At 40.0% G+C, this 19,731-nt stretch overlaps 1 protein-coding gene across 2 annotated transcripts in view; it reads right to left on the reverse strand.

The window, feature by feature from the left end:
- The window catches only part of c21h8orf34 (chromosome 21 C8orf34 homolog), a 75,314-nt gene that overhangs the window by 18,668 nt on the left and 36,915 nt on the right, over positions 1 to 19,731 (reverse strand). For both annotated transcript variants that reach the window (XM_088072195.1, XM_042510609.2), the window contains exons 8-10: positions 10,917 to 11,052; positions 5,633 to 5,718; positions 5,454 to 5,527 (exon numbers count right to left, since the gene is read on the reverse strand). In XM_088072195.1, coding sequence (XP_087928321.1) covers positions 5,454 to 5,527; positions 5,633 to 5,718; positions 10,917 to 11,052 — 296 coding nt within the window. The remainder of the gene's footprint in view (positions 1 to 5,453; positions 5,528 to 5,632; positions 5,719 to 10,916; positions 11,053 to 19,731) is intronic.

The raw sequence follows: 19,731 nt of genomic DNA on the forward strand, positions 1-19,731 counted from the left end.
GGGTTCGGTTCAAGATTGCCCTCTGCACAACAACAACTGTTCGGGATATGTGCATGCAGTCATAGACCTCAAACATAGTTTGAGCCTACTGCTGGCTTTGCAGAGCACAATTAATGGACTCTCTTGTTGTGGTCAGGCAGAGTAGCGCAATGACTAACACACACACAATATAGTATACAACAATACATTGACACACAGATAAGTAGCATTTACTTCTGATATTTTAGGACTTAAATTGGTTAAATTCACAGATTGGGACTACTTGTTCCTTTGGATATAAAGCTTTTCTACTGGGAGTGTTTCTGGAGACTTTACAGTAGTTCCTTATAAAATCTATTGAGCGCCATCATTCACCTTATTCTGTCTCTATATGTTAGTGATTTCTGTGCTTATTCCATTGCAGTAGCTTTCTTTTGATAGTATAGTTTCTCAAATGCTAAAGCCCCTTCTCAAGCTATGAAAAAGATTGAAACAGAATGAGAATGTAAGTGCACTTTTAGGAATTCTGGATGACTGCCACTTTAGCTTTGCAAAGCCAGACTATATCTCATGACCTGAGTTTAAGCTCCATGATGAATCCCGGCAAATACTGCTTTTATCAAATCAGGTGTGGGATGAGTCTGAGTGAAGAAGAAAGCATCCTGGCAGTTGGGAGTTTGTCAGCATAAGGATTTGATCTGCACATGTGTGAGGTGGAGAACATTCAGTATTACAGCACAGGATTGTTTTTATTCTAACCAAAACAACAAAGGGTTTGATTATACTAAATACCAACCCTTCAAACATGCAGGGAGAGATCTTCTCTCTTCATAGCACATGAGCACATGAGCACAGGCCACTAGTATTGAGTTATTTTCTTGTTTAAAACAGGTCCAAATATAGTTCTGGACACTTGCATCAAAACAGCTGCTAAACAGAAGTGCAAAGGCAAAAGCAGTCGTCTTTTCTGACAAAATCAAATCCTCAAATGAGTTAATCCACTGAATTTAAAGGGACAGTTCACCCCCAAATCAAAAATGCATATTTTTTCCCTCTAATCTGTACTGTTATTTTTCAGTCTAGATCATTTTAAGTTTTGGTGTAAGTTGCAGAGTGTTGGAGATATCGGCAATAGAGATGTCTGTCATGCCTTCCTTCAATGTCCAGTAATGCAACTAAATTGCACTTGGCATGTGGTACCTCAAAGTGCCAAAAGAGTACATTTAAAAACTCAACAGTAATGTCTTTTTCCAGAAATTATGAGCTGGTTCCTCAAGATATTCAACAGACTTTGTTGTGAGTAGTTTCATGTAGGAACTATTTTTTGTAGATCAAACTACACCTTCCAACCATATTACCACGTAGATAGGAGGCGTGCATCTGCTCATAGATGAGAGGCTTGTGCTTATTCAGCACGAGATGTAAACATTCATGATGATTCATGATTTCTGGACACACTGCTGTTGAGTTTTTAAATATTTTTTTTTTTTTTTTTTTTTGTTGTCTGGTGCTTTGAGTACCACTAGCAGGGTGTGATTTATATTTGCTATATTTGAAAGAAGGCAGGTGGCATACGGCCGATATCTCCAACACTCAGCAACTAACACCAAAACAATCTAGACTAAGCAGCTATGCTACATGTAGGAGAAAAAATATATATTTTTAATTTTGGGATGAACTAGCCTTTAACATAAACTGTAACATACAGTGAGTATCTTATGTTTATCCTCAAGAAGATAATTCTAATCTAGCTGCTATTCAACGCTCTCTAATTGAACATTATGAGTTCCTACTTGCATTCCTGTTGTTCCAGGCACTTAATTTTCTGTTGGCTGTTCTTCTACATCTGAATGATAGACAGTGCATCATATAACCTGTCTTGTAATGCTTGAATAAAAGTCTCACTGTGTTATTGTCAATATCCTGTTTGCTCTTGGCTGTGCTAACTCAGTGGTTGGGCCGGTGAGCCGGTGAGCCCTGTATACAGTCCATAAAATCCATTAGGTGATTGTGCTGTGAGCCAAAACAACAGGAACTCATTAAAAGTTGAGTGTTACTCCTCATATCCCAAATCCCCCAGTGGCTATGCAAGCTAGAAGGGACTACAGCAGCAGAATCAGTTTTTGGGAAAACATACAGCATTGCTTCTGCAGTATATAGCTCACAGTCTGAGACTGCACCAGCAATCACATTAACAAACAATCTATTGCAAACCAAAAGCATCCTAAGTGGTTGCAATATTCAGCAAAACCCTCAAAATAAAATAGTATTCAATGATTCCTAATTGAACCATTAATACAGTGAGACTTAAATGTAATTCAAGCAATACTTCACTCCCCCAAATGACCATTTGTACACCAGTTACTCACCCAACTTGAATTTATAAAGAAAACTTGAACAGCCACACAGACAAAGGAGCCGTACACCTGCGCTATTTATGCAACAGTGTTTAAACTGTAAGGTTTCAGGGAAAATGCCTGTGTTTGGGAAGCACTGAGCATACGACTAGATAAATGAGACTTGGATTATACTGAACTAGTTCTGTGAGAGTTTGTAAACACATTTGATATAGTTTTGCTGTTGTTAAATGCCCAAATTCCCATGACTTCAATTCATCAAGGCACATGTTGGCCCATAAAGATGGCAGCTCTATTAGAAAATAATTAAATGTACAACCCCCAACAACTTCTTTCAAGCTGAAATTGAATGAAAAAAATGTTGCAATTGCAGTAACTAAAAATTCCAACACAACCACAACTATCTCAAGTAAATGCATTTAAAAGAAATTTCATACTGAAAAGACATCACAACAAAGAGCTTACTTGCTGTATTCTAACAACAATTTAGGGCATATGGATGCAGATGACAAACAAATTAAAACTACGAATATGGAAATGTGGAACAATAATAAAACTGCACTAGAGCTATGATCTAAAATCACAGAGATCTGCACAGAGGATAACCATGCATGCATAACTGTGGAGGTGTGGAGAGCAGACTGCTGCCAAAAATAAAAAGCTATATAGTGTATCGGCTGAAACTCTGCCAAAATTCCCCTGGAAACAAAAATATACCGTCACAACGGCTCTGCCTTGTTTCATACACATGGCATAGCATCACACTAATTATCTTATTTCTACCATACAAATGAACAGTTTCCCCTGGCAGATTTTATGATGGTAACACCCATACAAGTCTACGTTGAGCTAAATTTGATTAAAACATATCACTTAACACTCACAAAGGAAACTATACAAGGATTCCTTGGGGAATTTGCTCTGGCGATTGCTTTCGGAAAGTATTTGTCTTTATGAGGCAATTATCACCTAAAGGAGCTGGCAGAGGCAGGGGGCCTGGCGGACTAATAATGATAACCATTAACAGTGTTTACTTTCCAACATCACCAACCTTTTACTGCCCGAACCAGGGCACAACAGAAGGCACAGTTCATTTATCGACAGCCAAGCGTGATGAAATGTACTAATAATTAAATATGACTTCAAAAATTAAAACCAAGAAAAAGTTATATACATCTTTTCTTAACAGTGCGACATGCAAAGAAACAATTGGACACTTTTCTACTAATGCAAGGGACACTTGTGTTCTCTGTACCTACACAGGTAGTGCAGCTGCAGCATGAGCTATATTACATAATTAGTTACTTTTAAAATAAAGGAAACACAATCAACTACAGAGGCTGAATTACTTCTCAAACTGTATGACTTCATCATTGTGTTTTTTCCAAATCAGCTCATAAAGCTTTTACTTTTTTCCCATTCAGTTTAGTGATTGTGGAGCAGAAAGCCCTTGAAGAGCTGGTCAAACTAACAAGCTAATACAAATTGCATCTGCCTTTCAAAGACAAACACAAGCAATTAAAACACAAAACAGCCACATTAGCTACAGCAGTTGACAGGAGACGTTTGCATTTGCAGTTTCCATATGGGACACATTAGTACCTTATTCGTAAAGGTGCCAGACGGGGCTTAACCTATGGAGATGTAGTGTTTGGTCCCTCATAAGCAGCTACAAAATAATGGCTCAATGTGGCTGTGAAGGTCAGTGGTAGAGAGGATGTCAGATTTAGTTGGAGGCTAAATTAATCAGCTTAAATCTCTGAGTTAGACATGACGTGGTAATAAAACCGACATCATCTATCATCTGGTCAAGCCTAACTGTAGTTTGTTTCATTTGATAGATATACACTTTGATAACATTTCACAGGATAAGGTCATGGTGAAGACCGAGAGAAACACCCTCACTCACTGCGTTACAGCCTCATCCTGCATTAGAAAAGTACACAGGCAAAACAACCAAAGAGGTAATGAAAAGTTGGCTGAGCAGTGTGGAGAGGACAGCATTTAAATTGTTTAGAAAGAAGCCTGTTTAGTACAGATGACTGATAAAAAATTCCAAAAAACACATAACAGACATTGTATAGAGAGTTCCTAAAAATATCAAAAGCAATATTCACTGGAAATAATCTTTTGCAAATCCATCTAAATCGCTCTTTTTACACATATTGCATTCATTATTTGAGTTAATTGTGCAAGTCATAATTTGTTCTGTACTGTTATTGTATGGATTACATTAAATACAATATGAAATCCCACAAATTTGTCCCTCACTGGTCAGTTTACTCAATGATAGAAAAGTGGGAAAAAGTAGGAACTGCTGCTAAAAGGTGCACAGTTTTTCCACTCCCTGACTAGTGGCTGGTGCATTTGGCTTAATCCGTCAGACTTCCGACTACAGGCTTTGATTCAACAAGTCCTTCAGTCTCTGAAAAGTCTGCTCCCAGTTAGTCTGGAGCCTCTCTGCATCTGCTCCACACACGCAGCAATGTCTTGGCTCCAAACCCCTTTCTTTCTTTAAAACATGCCGTAAAAAGCCTTGTCTAACACTTAGAATGGCCAATTATAACAAAAGGTATTGGTTTTTTTGGAGGGTAATTATACAAAAGGTACTGGCGTCTTAGCTGGCTGCTTTATTAACAGCATGTGAGTGTCTGAGTCTGGCGTGTAACACATTAGGCCTCTATAGATTTCTTCCCCAAAGCATATGAGGTTATCACGCAATCCAGCTATTGAACAAAACTGTGCGTACTCCTGTAACCCATAAATATTTAGCTCTATTGTATAAAACGTCTAAATCAGCCTCAATTGTCATTGTGTCACTAGATATTCTTTTCATTTATTCCTTTCAGATTTCACACAATCGCCCTGAGAGGGAAGCAAAGTGATATAGGGAAATTTCTATCACTTATTCAGCACTATCAATGGTTGTGTAAGCTGAAATTTGCCCGCATAAAGATGGATCAGTTTTGCTTGGGTCTTGTCCTAATAACAGGAGGCTTGAGGTGGCTTTTCACTCACTCTCAAACAATAGAGACTGAGGAGGAGAGAGCGACATGGTAATTGATGGCTGTAACGTGATCTTAATTGTTTGGTGATGGATGCAGGGAGGACACTTACAGAGCCTGACACTTGAGACAAGGCTTCACATTCCTGCAACCGTCCCGCCACTGTGTCCACCCCGGGCAATGGAGCTGCTCCAGACATCACATACAAACAGGAAAAAAAGAGCAGGGCGTGAGACTGCAAAAATGTAAAAAAATAACGACTTTGAATTTGAACTGTGTTGTGCAACTCACAGGAGATGTCAGGGACAGCTTGTTCAGATATGTGAGGCCTGTGCACCTCTTCAGATCTGCCGTCCGATAGGCTGTCCCCCTGCAACCTAGAAACAACACGTAACACATATAAACTACAGCACAAAGTGGCAGTCGAGCGCGTTCAAATCATTTCTGAAAATCTGCATTTTTTTCAGCCAAAACACTGTAATGCATGATTGGAAACTGAACTCCAGATAGCGAAAAGACAAGCAAATCTCTATCAGACTGAGGTGATGAGACAAAGAGGAAGTGTTTAGAGAGTTTATGATCTCTTCTCCTGCAAAATCTGGGATAAAAGAAAAACATGGGGTCAGTTCTGGGTCACAAATCCGATCTCTTCATCGTAGCTTCTCATCCTGCTGAAAATCAATGTGAAATAGTCTTTAGCATGTTGACATGAAACCAAAGTAATGCATCCGCAGACACAGCTCACTTGTCTCAGAGGCACTTTGCTCACTGACAAAGCAAAACGAAAAAACTGGCGCACAGATTCTGTTTCCCCCTTAAATCAGTAAGTTACTGTTTTTTATCATGATGTGTTCCAAGCCCCTATAGCTTTGTGTTTTTTTCGAAGATATCTGTTTGAACTGAAATGGAAGCGGGTCTGAGAGATTTGGCTGTCTCCTTGAGGTACTAAAAGATTTAAGTTTCCCTGAGATAGGAACTGTGGGTGAAAGACAAACAGTGTTTGAAATACCTTTTCAATGGGAAGATAAACACACTGCTTTTACACTCAAACTAATTCACACACTCAAACATCCGCATGGAATTAAACACTGCATTTATTTTTCTAAAGCATATTTTTAAAGACTGTAAATCGTACCAAATTAACTGTAATTACACACTACTTTAGCTCCAAATGCTTTCGCTGCGTGTTATTTCCATGTCATCGGCGCAGCCATTAGCTGAAGACAAAGGAAAGCAATCCATGCGCTTTTATGGCGCGGCTGCATTCCGTCACAGCTGCAGGGCCTCATGGTTTCTACCTTCAAGATGAGGGTAAAAGCAGAACGCAGCTTTTTAAAGTGTATTTTGTTTCTTTCCTTCTTTATACATCCCTCGCCTTGTCTCTCCCTCCCTTTATTGGTCTTTATAAGACCATTAAAAAGTACCAGAGATGACTATCACAAGGCCTTCCCATTCTCCGAACAAAAGCAGCTCATAGCCGCAAGTTCTAACTACCATTCCCTCAGTGCATTCCTGATATGAAAGCAATTAATTTAATGAGAACTACAAGCCCAGAAGAGGTTTTTGGAGATCTATCCATTTTCATGGACTGCACCGCCAACTCCTGCGGACTGTGCCCAAGATCTGGGATGCGTTTGCACACAGGAGGTTTTGTGGCAGGAGTATGTAGCCATTAAAAAAACTGATCGGGTGCATGAAGGAGGTGGATGAAATGTTGGTGTGACCGCAGCCATAGCCCGAGAGACAGAGACATGCCCACAACACACAGGCCACACAGCACTTTACACTTCAACCGACCAGCGGAGAGGCCAGAGGAAGTGGCGTGTTTCCTGACCTGCCATGGCTGGTTAGGAGCCACACAGGCTGACTGGACTGTTTGGTGGCGTGGACGGTGGCTGAACAGAAGCAAAGGAAAAAGAGAATGGCCGAGCACGGTGTCTAAGGACTGGGAACGATTCTGTTTGGGGTCAGACAGCTTAAAAGGAAAAGGGATTATGTCATTAAATAATGAAGATACACATATTACAAATTACAGCATACATAATACCTTTATCACTATGAATCTTTTTAAAACTAGGGCTGTCAAACAAATAATTTTTTAATCGCATTTCAACTCCATTATTTTGTATTTCAAAACAGTTTTGAAGTCAATATTGACTAAATAAAGCAACTTTTGCCAGACTGTCTTGATTAGGAATCAAATGACATCAATGAATTGCATGGGACTAGCATAAACTGTGCATATCTGTAAGATGTCATTCAGATAACTTGAGGTCAGAGCCAAAATTTAGCCTAACTTTGAAGCATTATTCAGACCCCGTCCTGAAAAGTTAGCATGACATAGTTAAAACCACTGGATTCTTCAGGTCAGGTTCTCTTATTTCATATGATACCAGTATCATCTCTCTAGCTCTAAAACTCAGCCCAGTACAGCCTCTTAAACATAGGAATGTCTGCTGGCGATTAACGCGATTTAAAAAAAATGAATGTGTTATGTATGGACAGTAATCACATCAAGACTGAAACAACCTGACCTATTTAAAACAAACTTTTTCTGTTTTTTAAAGATTTCACAAATTGGCTAAACTGAAACTAAACTGACACATGACCTAGAGTCCAAAATGGCGAATATATTATCTTATTCTAATAGTGTTTAATAAAATAACATGTCTGTTATTTATCTGTATGATGTTTTTGTGTAGCTTAAGTATCCAGTAATTAATTTCCTTTTTATGTCCTTGGCCTGTAACATTACAGGTGGATCGTGAACACAGTAACATACAGGCGTGCTGCTGGATATTAATAAATACTCGCTAGGGAGGAACCGAGTTGTCGCCTTCACGCTGTGGGTGTGAAAGCAAGCGTCACCTCGCCTTGGCTTTGGGTGGTATGGGGTACAGCCAAGTCACTCAGCTGGGTTTGACACCTTAGACAACTAGAGGGAGCGAATACAGTGTACATACAGTGTGCATGCATTTGAACAAAAGTTTAATGCACAGAAATGTGCTCCATGCTCACCCTGAAGAGCTAATAAGTGAAGAAAAAAAGGAGCCGAATTGTAATGTGTTTGCCTGAGGGGTGACGGGTATGTGAGGAATGCTGGTCCAACTTTGGCCAGTGTATAGATCCATACAGGGCCAAGCAATCCTCAAATATAAAAAACAAAAATGAAACTTTAGCGAGCCTCCATCTGTACAGTAGTGCTGTCTGCAGGTGTGAAACTAACTGTGCCACATATGTTACTGCTCTGAGGAGTCAGTGTAAAGGTTGGCCTCATATTAAGCCATGTTTGAAAGGTGTTTCTGGTAATCCCATCAAGACAGAGTGCTAAAGCACACAGTGTAAAGATGGGAGTCCCTCTCCTTACTGCTCCCTGATGTCTGCCTACGTATCTGTTCAAAGGAGCATTAAGTGAGTGCAGGGACATGCATGCACATGTGTGGATTCATGAATACGTGTGATACTCCTGATTTCAGAATTAAGTGTCTCCACAATAGCACAAAAGGCATACCACGCGTGCAACACTTTTCCAGTTTAGTGATCTGTTTATGGCCCTTGCACTTACCAAAAACGACTATGAAAGACCACGACTCCTACGCCAGTGAAACTTTGGGAGGATTTTGTGGTCAGGTTATAGAGGATGAAGCAAGAATTTGGACCATACAAGAAGGAGAGATGAAGACAGAGCAGGAGAACAGATGTCTGACATTTCAGTCACTGAGAAAAGTGAGCATGAGAGCCAAGAACGACTCCAGATATAGATGCTGCTTTTCTCCATCGCTGATTTGACCCCAGGACTGAGTGATAAGCTGAAGGTATAAACTATTTGCCTAAAAACATTCAGTCATTAAACTGGCAGAGAAAAAATTCACTGATACCATTCATCCTCTGACAACATCCCGCAGCCTGTGCGTGGAGCGAAACTGATAAGCAGCATGAATGAAAGAAGAGTAGGAAACAAACAAATTCCAAACCCCAAACAGAGGAGGCGTGCAGGCAGATGTGTGCCTGGCGTCTCATCGAACAGATACCTGTTTATCACTGACTGGCATCAAGGAAGAGTCCTGCCCACACCTGCCTGTGGTATCACACCTAACGTTCAGATATTTGAGCGCTACACTGATGCTGTGGATCAGGGGAACAGGAAATGTGTCAGCAGAGAAGAACTGTGATAAAGAGAGAAGGGGTGATAGTGGAGACGATTATCACTGCATGGGCTGATTTGTGAAAACAAGCAACACCGGAATGCACTTCAGATATGATATTATTCTCTGAGTTGAGGTATGCTGCCTCTGATACAGATGCAGAGAGAGTGGGTGGGGGAGTGGACAGCAGGGCACAAGGAGGAGTCATGACCCAGCATGTCAATAACTGAACAAAAATTGTTCCAAGGAAAAACCACAACCTTACTGTGGTGAAAAAAATATTTAAAGTCATATAATTTAAAGGAAGGATTAACTTCCCAACTGACCATTTGTGTATCAATTACTCACCCATTGTTATGCTCAAGTGTGAAGAAGGGTTTACAAACCTTCACACAACTCATGCAGTATAATATAATAATTTGAGCCTCATTATTCCAGTTGTTTGTTCAGTATTTCCCAAATAGACAGCCCTTTCCGATGGGGAACTGAACTAAAGGTGAAATTTATCTATGCTCTCTTCAAAGCCAGACTCCAATGACAAAAACAGTAATTTCACCTTGTTGAACACAGGTGTTGCTGGTCTACAGCTGCATCTGACAGTAGTTTGTTCATATTATTGTGTGACTTGGGTATTTTAAAGGGTTAGTTCACACTCAACAAAGTGACACTCTAACACAAACTAACTAACCAAATGAGACAATGGTAGACCAGTAATTCCCGTATTCAGCAAAATAACTATCAGCAAGATACTTTCTATGCCAATGGAGTCTGGTTTTGAAGCGAGCGTTTTCACTTTTAGTTCAGTTTCGCATTGGAAAGTGCTGTCTGTTTGGAAAGTACTGGGCAAACGAATGGATAAATGAGATTTGGATTATACTTGAGTTGTGTGAGACATTGTCAACAGATGTTTTGATATAATTTTGCTGTTAAACGCCTTTGACTTTGATTCATCAAGAATTCTCTCCGTTTTTTTGATATTTTTTTGTTTTTGTAAGCATGCGAGAAAAACAAAGTTTTCTTCATGAATTTAGTGTACATTAACACAGGGTGAGTAACTGATATACAAATGGACATTTGGGGGGTGAGGTATTCTTTCAAAGCCTCAGAGCAATAGTTTGACATTTTGGGACAAATGTATATTTGCTTTCTTGCCGAGAGTTTGATGAGAAAATTGATACCACTCTGATGTTTGTCCAGCATGTCTAGCTAAGCCAACCGGCTGCTGGCTTTAGTCTAATATTTACCAAACAAATATGACAGTTGTATCAATGTATTCATCTAACTCCCAGCAAGAAATCAAATAAGATAATTTTCCAAAATGTCAAACTGTTCCTTTTATCTCTCGTAAGAACAGATTGACTCTTTGATCTTATGCTCCTTAAAAATCGCACTCTCTAAGGCACCAGATAAGACAAGGTGGTAACATTTACCTGGCACACCTAGAGCAGATGTTGAGTGTAACTTTGGCCTGTGGTTCAGGCTGATAGGAGCTGCGTCCCTGGCTGAACTTGCTGCCGGATGGAGCCAAGCCCGTCACACCCTCCATCCGCAGGTCATCTAGGTCCTCTGAGGGGTTGAAGGAGCCAAACACAAGGAGGGATTGAGAAAGGAGAGGGGAGAGGGGGAGAAAACAAGCAACAGAAAGGACAGTCATTAATCATATTTTGGTCTCTCTCTTGTCAATATGATGCCCAGTGATGACAGTCTGCTTAGAGCCAAACGAGCAAGCAAGCACATCACAGTAAATAAACATTCCCAGCCCTGCCCTACTGCTGTGCTCACACGCTTTGCACACACATACATCCACAAAAAAAAAAAAAGCTTGCATCATCAACATAAAAACTCTTTGTTATAAGGAGTGATGCGGAGGAGTCGTTGACAGCGCCATATCATGACTGCACAGAAACAGGAAGGGTACATTAACAAGTTTAGGGCAAAAGGGGACAAAGAACAATGAAGACTGAGGGGGAAAAGGAGCGGTAAGAGGAAGATGGAGAGCTGGAAAGCTGGGTTTTGTCTGATCTCTCCCTGTGTCCTCCAGAGCGAATACTCTCTTAGCACACACACATAGATCCCTCTGACTCTCTAAAGAAGTCCATATGCATCAGACACGCCAGTATTGTTCATCCTAACCTCTTACACTGTCTGTTTGTCTCTGCAGGCACAGCACTTATGTGTGACGTATGCTTACAAACATACAAAAACAACAGGTGCAGAGGTCCTTTTCCCTTTTTTTCTCTCGTCTGTGTTAAATAAACTCTTTTTGCCTGCCCTCCATATCTGCTTTATCTCAAACTACAGCTGTTCCTTGTGAGATCAAGTCCTCTTCACATGTAAGAGCTTGGATGTGATACAAGAATAAACAAAATGATCAGCCATCATATCTGAGTACAAAATGTTCAGCATCAAGACACAGATTTATTTAATAGACGCTGCAGCAGCATGATAGGAAAAGAAAGCATAAATCACGGCAATAACGAGACTTAGGAAAGAAGAGCAGTGAAGTAGAATAATATGAAGTCAACGGTTCGTTAAGTGTAACCGAGGATCAAAAGGGAGAGTCTGAATCAGCCAGACCATTTTGGTTTCGAAAGCATCCTCAAGAGATAAAAACATATTGCAGTACTTTCCGTGTTATGAGAATGAACAGCGAGTGAGTGTCTGGACTCTTACTTGGTTAAGTGTGCTGGTCAAGCCTTTTAAAACACATGTTGAATCACGCACAACATTTTGACCGGTCACCATAACAATATTTGTCCCGTTCTTCCCATCAGACCAGAAGAATTTCGGAGGTCTGCCAACAAGAGGGTCGCCTTCAGGACATATCCTCGCCTCTCGCTGCCATTGTGTCTGCTCTTCTACATACAGTATATTGCAGCACAGTGCATGCCCGTCTCTGTGTATGTGTGTGTGGGGTCATTTGAAACCAACATTGATACTTTTCACTTAGAGATTACATTACCTGGCCCTGGTTTGGGGGGGAAATGGGCCTCACACATTGAAAGAGGAGAATGCATGACTAATCACCTGGATTAGTTTGGATGACACTTGCTCATGAGAACTCTCTAACCAACATCCATCAGCGTGGCACAGAGCCAGAAAATCTCACCTGTGTCCTTGGGGTGTCAGGAAATCATTCTGATGAGACACCTTAACACAGTGTTTCAATCTAATCCACTAATCCGTGACTCTATCCTGACTGGATACGCTAAGCAGAGGCTTGTGTTGATTGATTCTTAGTTTAGTTTATTCACTACGCAAGCCTATTTCTGCCAGTGTGATGAAAGAAAAGAGAGATCCTTTTAGTCATTTTAATAAGAAGCTTTATCAAAAATGATAACTTTTAGTATCTCAAAATAACAACAGTTTCTCAAAAAAAAAACAGTTCCAGTTAGTATTTCAAATAACAAGAGACTTTCTTCAATTAATGAGTCAGTATCTCAAAATAAGAAATACTGAGTTAGTATCTCAAATGAGAAACCCTTTCAAATAATGACTCATCTCAAAATTATGTATCTCAAAAGAATGACCAACTGTCTCAAACTAATGACTTACTTATCTCAAAATAATGAATTAGTCACTCAAAATAACATTGTAAAACTTTCTCAAATAATGACTTATGACATTCTCGAGATAATTACTTGGTATAATTTCTCATTATTTTAAGATACTCACTCATATTTTGAGAAAGTTTCTTATTATTTTAAGATATCAGTTCATTATTTTGCCATATTAAGTTATAATTTTCAAAAAGTTTCTCATTATTTTCTTTTTTTTAAAATACTAATTCATTATTTTACGGTACCAAGTACTTAATTTAAGATAAGTAAATCAATATTTTAAGTCATTATTTCCAGAAAGTTTCGCACTATAATGACTTTTAGGATACTGTTTTTCATCAAACTGCCAGAAATTACTTCCGTATTTCACAAATCACAGTGCATAATCAAAAATAATAGGAAAAGATGACTGTGCAGTCTGCATTTTCTTACATATTTTAACACTTTTTTAAATATCTTTTTCGCCATGATAGCAGTATGGCTCTCTGGACAATCCACCACTTTGGTCCACACTGAAATATCTCAACAACTATTAAGGAGAATTACCACTAAGTTTTGTAGAGAAATTCATGGTCTCCTGAGAGTGAATCCTACTGACTTTGGGATCCCCTCACTTTTTCCTCCAACATCACCAAGGAATTTGACTGTCAAATAACTCTGTTGATGCACACGTAAAGATTTAAATGAAATGAAAAAATAACTAAATTATTATCATAAAGTGCTGCATAATGTGTCTCATTGTTACATAGGTAAGGGCCATTGATCCCAATCAATTAAGTTCAACCAGTCTTAACACCAACAAACTGACAAATATAACCGTGTTATACTCTTAACATCATCAGTCGTTCTTTCAACACTGAAGTATCTAACACACATACAAAAAAAAAACATTTGGCAGAAGATCTACATCAATATGCCTCTTCAAGACCTTCAACAAAGTTGCAAAGTTTCTTACTTTTCTTACATTTTGATCACTGAGTCAGTCAGTGTGTGTCCAGGTGGTCTAAGTGTTGTTTTAGTGTTTTCAGGAGGACAGATACATTCCAGTAATACCCTTAAGCAGGGCAATATTAAATGTCCCATTCATCACGGTATGCATTGGAGGGGGTGGGGACAGAGAGAGCCACTGGCAATTTGGGCAATTTGCTGGTCGTGGGAACAGCTCGAGTTTAGGCCTTCACCTTTTCCTCTTTTCTCTTCCCAATCCCACTTCTAACCATTTCCCCTCTTTTGGCGACTGACTTATGTGGCATGCCAGATTTTCTTTGGGTCATAGCCTGTGATACAAATCATTACTTGACACTTGGAAACATTCACTTGCGAGGCTGAAGCTTGCAAGAAATAGCAAAAGAATAACAGCAAGCGGCTCTGACCCTGAAAGAGAACATGACCTCAGTGTACACAGCTGCTTGTCACCTCAACTCCCTCTTTGTCTTTTAGATGTGTTGCCTTCTGGTCAATATAAAATGACACAATAATGGAGAGAAAGACCTCGGTGTCTGAGGGGAAGTGAAAGCTAATCTGAGACACACAAAGGTCACCGAGGTAAACAAAGGCTTTTGTCTGGAGTGTGTCTCGTACAGAAAACAGATGAGACTGTGTCTGAATGTAGCAGAGGTTGAAACGCGAGGCAAAGAGTCGCAACACTTTGTTATAAAGCAATTTGTTCCACACTTGAGAGAAATGAGGACACAATGTCCAGATAATATCAAAAGTCACAGCTGGTTTTTGCATGCGTTTGCTTGTTGATACAGATGATACAGATACATTAATAAAAAAGGTTGCAACAATTGCTCAACCCTCATACATTTAAATATTCTTTTTTGTCCAAGCGATTTAAGAGTAAGCACAGTACTTAATGTGGGCGACAGCTATCTGAATCTCAGCCATTTCAGCTCTCCACGAGGCCGAATCTAGTTCTGATCTTTTTACTGGGGAGGGAGAGGTGACACATTTCTGTGTTGACACCAGACTCGGAGGAGGGCCTGTGTATGGAGCGGTAAAGTGATAAATGTGTACCTCACATGTTGGGCTTTGGGTGTTAGCATTGTTAATTATGCTTTTACATGCACATGACTATTCTGATGCAGAGGCTCACACTGCATCACACTGATGACTAGTGGCTCGAAAATAACCACAGAAATAGTTTCTTATTTGTTGAGAAAAATACATTTTTGTGGTCTTAAAGGAGAAGCGTGTAAGATTTAGTGGCATATACTGATGAGGATTGCAGATTGCAACAAGCTGAAGATTCTTCCCTGTGTCAAGTGTGCATTCCCAGTTAAGATTCATTCAGTGCTCATTGTTCAGGACGTTTTTTACCTGGAGCTGAATTATCCACAGAGGTCCGTTCCTCTCCAAAACAACTTAACCAGGTGATTTAAACCAGTAAAAACACCAAATAAAGCAGTTTCACATTATGGTGTTTCTCCAATACTGTTTGGCTTGTCCCATATGGGCCACTAGCCCAGTGCCTGCCAATGTGTGCTCAACTTTTTTCTCTGATAATTTAAGATCCACATGTCACAAAGTTTTTGCTGGAAGCAAGACCTCTACAAATCACAAAATCCGGCTAAACCAGCTTTTTCAGATACTGTTTCACAGGGGCCGACATGAAAAAGTGAAGGGCCCCAACTAGAGCCATTGTTTTGTTAGTCCCTTCTAGGCTACAGTCGAAAAATTACCTGCTTTCTATGCAGACATCAACGGCTCATTCTAAGGTAAAGAAAACACAACAATTCTCATCCCCCAAAATCCTACACACTGGACCTTTGAACAAACAGAAACAGATATTACAGAGTAGAGTGCATCATTAACTTCATTTTGATGTGCAGCAGATCTACCAGACTTAAAGTGTGGTCACTGAAATGATGCTGAATCATCTATCCATTACACTGTACAGCCTAAACTAACTTTTAACCTTGACATGTAGCTTTCTTTTCATGTGCAACTTTCCAAATCCATTCTCACACAGAAGATTTAGTGTGTCTAAGTATTATTTTCTCTTCCGTGTCTGCTTAGTCAAACACATATGACTGAGTGCATACTCTCCAGGTTCACAATAGAACCCAGCATGCCTCCCACACAATACCACCATGATAAGTTTACAGTGTGTCTCCCATGAGACCAGCTTACCCCGAGACCATGACAGCCTCACAGGCCTCTGTCTAGACACAACAAACGTCTGTCCACACTCGCCCGTTTGTCAGCCCGTCACATTTCCACTCCCTGGGCACCGGGGCAGCCATGCATGCTCCCCCTGTCTAACGATGAGACATGGCAGATAAATAAAATGGGTCTGCACTGGGGGTAGGTGCAGGGAGGGTGGGGGGAAATGGAAACTATTCGAGCGATGCAATCCCAACAAAAGGCCTGAGCGATGAGGAATTCCGTGCCGCAATCACTCACTCACAGTAAAGCCAGAAAGGAGCGGAGCCGGGCACACAGATAAAGTGTTTGTGTGCAGCTCTCTCCAAGTTTCCATGTAATTTAATGTTGTTTAGACAGCGACGGACTGACTGGCTCTTTGCTGCTCTTCACAGGGCTGAGAACAGAGCTGAAGTCATAATTAGCTTCACAAATAACTTAATATACACCTTCCTGGATGATATGCTGACAGATGCATGATGGGGAATCATCTGAAACACTACCCCACACGTGGAGCAAGGAGACACGCACACACTTCATCATCCTCAGCACCAAATCCAGAGCATTTCATCAAGCGCTTTGAGTTATTGTGTCTCAGCTAAAGTGAAATAATTGAATTTTCCATTCTTTCATGAGCAGTGACAGAGTCCCACCACATAACACTGGGCTGTAATTAATAGTCTTTAAGTGATAGACGCCTTATACAGTCAAAAACTCTCACACACAGACCCACATGTGTGAGCAACATACTCAATATAGATAAAAAGGCACCCAGCACATACTCAACCCCGACGCATACAGTGACACTTACAGACCTCACACTTGTGTTGCCCTCACACATACAACCAGCATTTGTTTTTCATTAAGCCCCGAGCACCAAAGCCTCCACTCGGCGGTTAGTCGTCACACAGACATCTTTGATGTGAGTCGCGGCAGAGACGCATTTGTTTGGCTTTGTAATAAAAACAATATTCCAACTTACATTTCATAATTACGTCTCGGCTTTCAATAGCACCCTCCTCCTCCCTCCCAGCCTAAAAATATGCCTGTTAGGCTCCGCAACTCTGAGTGCAGCAGTAAAAACCCTGATCAGAATCAGATGGGGACACACATGAGCAGGGGAACATCACAGGTCTGAGGTCTGTGGAAAGTCTTATCGCAGACCTCAGTGCAAACCTCCTTTTAACTCGATTTCTAACCACAAATATTAGAGATTAGCACTTATGATGTATTGATGCACTGTAGTTGGAAAAATGACTGTGCATTGAAAATATCCAAATAAATTTCAATTTGTTGCTAAATATGTAGTTGATTTGAGATTTATATATATATATGTGTGTGTGTGTGTGTTTGTATATGTATATGTATATATATAAAATGTATACGAAAATATACCAAGACAGAAGTCTGCCAGGATCGAGGCTGCCATCTACAGTTCAAAATCATGATTTTAATCACTTATGAAAGAATTAAATGATTTATCAAACTGGAATGTGCCTTTGCAAGAATCAGTGTGGAGAAATGTTGATGACACAAGTGCAGTTTAATTCAATAAAACTAACATGCAAACAAGTTTGACATGAATTATGAGATCATATGTTACGAGCAGTTCTTCCCTTTGAGTTTAAATGTCTATATTTCTTTTGGAGATCATCATTTGCCTGCTTGTTTATGATAAACACATAGATACAGCACCACACAGGCAAGACGTACAGCTCGACAAACAAACTAACTACTGATTACACACCAATTAAAGCACAATGACACAAGTCTATAACTCACTTGTCTCTTAAATCTTAATCTTGCAGTGTAGAAAAGCCAGAGTACATGATGTCATTTTATTTTTGTTCACTTTTTACTCTCAAAAGTTGCACACAGCACTGATTAAGCTATGATAACACAGTGCATCCATTCACATAAGTCCTTTATCTGTCATTCTAGATAACAACGCCATCCCCAGATATCGCCCTTGTGTGTCTATCTGCCATCTTATGCTTCTGTCTGGTTACAGTAGCCACAATACAACGTCATTGTGTCCATTCAGCTCTCTTCCATTCAGATAATCTGTTCAGTTCATCTGCAGTGCTTACGCACACCAGAGATACTGGCTGGTATTAGGCCATGCTCCGCTTAATGACTGTTGCTGGATTTATGGTATGATCACAGCAGTCTACTTGCCTATTGGTAATTGCTTCCAGTAATACCACCGTAATACCACAGCAATTTGCCTCTCGATTAGCGTATCCATCGGCACCATGGAGACTTTTACAGGCGTCAAATTGGGCGCAGTTAAGACTTTTACTGGCGACATTCTTTTCACCATCAGGCCGGTGAAACCTTCAGAGGTAAGCCAAGCCCTTTCAAGCCTCTATTTCAAATGAAAGATTTAGTGCTGAATCAGCACACACCACTGATATACATGTTCTCATCCACCTCCTCCTCTCCTTCTCTCAGTGCACCATAACGATACTGACTTGCAGCTGGCAGACGGGGAGCTAATTTTACAGTTTTACAGTATACTGGATAGTTTAAACAACGCATAGTATTTTATGAGCTCATTATATGTTTTATATGAAAGATCTTAATCTCTTAATCAGTATGGAAACTCGTAAAGCTGTCACATAGTGGAGCATAAAGCAGACAATGCAAACAAGTTTGCAAACTTGTAATGTATCTTGTAGTATGTTTACATCCCTGTGTGTGTCTGAATGGACTGCCGTGCTAACATGCTAAGAGCTGTCTCTTTGTCCTCTGCCTTAGGCCAACATTCAGACTGCCAGAGTTAGCAGACATGGCACGCACTTCCTGACGCCAGCACCAGCTACACACACACACTCCCATCGCCCCCATTGCCCCCTTCATCTTTACCCAAACAACCAAAGACACAACAGTTGCCCTAGAAACAATGTAAACCAACAACAACAGTCTACAGTCATGCTAGCAGCTCTGTGAGGCAGTACTCGGCAATGGTGGGTAGAAATGTGTTATATATTTATTTAATTCCTTATGTGCACTTGAGCAATTTAAAAATATATACATGTAAAATTATACTTTTAACTCTTACTCAAGTAGGCTATATTTGTGATAAAATACACATACTCATACTCCTTTACACTGAGCAACACACTTCTTGCTATTTTCATAAAGCCTAGCTATAAATCATTTTTATATTCATTTTATATTCATATATTTATATTTCACACAACAGTGATCGTCTGACAACAAGAGATAAGATGGCCTATGAGCCAATCATAGCAGCACTGAAGGAGCAGAGGGTTATCTTATGGACACTAAATGCATGTCAAACACACAACAGAGATTAACAGCACATATATTTGTCTGGTTCTGTATTCAGCACTAATGAAACTTAACATGCACTACACATCTGGTATAACCTGTTGAGGAGTTATGTAAATGCAATACATTGACGTAGGCTAATAAATTGCATCTAATCAAGTTACTAACTACTTGAGTTATCTTTATTGAAGAAATATCTCTTTACTCTTTCTCTAGTTATTTTTATGTGTACTTTTACTTG

Source organism: Plectropomus leopardus, chromosome 21 (assembly GCF_026936395.1).
Source record: "Plectropomus leopardus strain MGB_pleo_1.0 chromosome 21, ASM2693639v1, whole genome shotgun sequence".
Taxonomy (NCBI): domain Eukaryota; kingdom Metazoa; phylum Chordata; class Actinopteri; order Perciformes; family Serranidae; genus Plectropomus; species Plectropomus leopardus.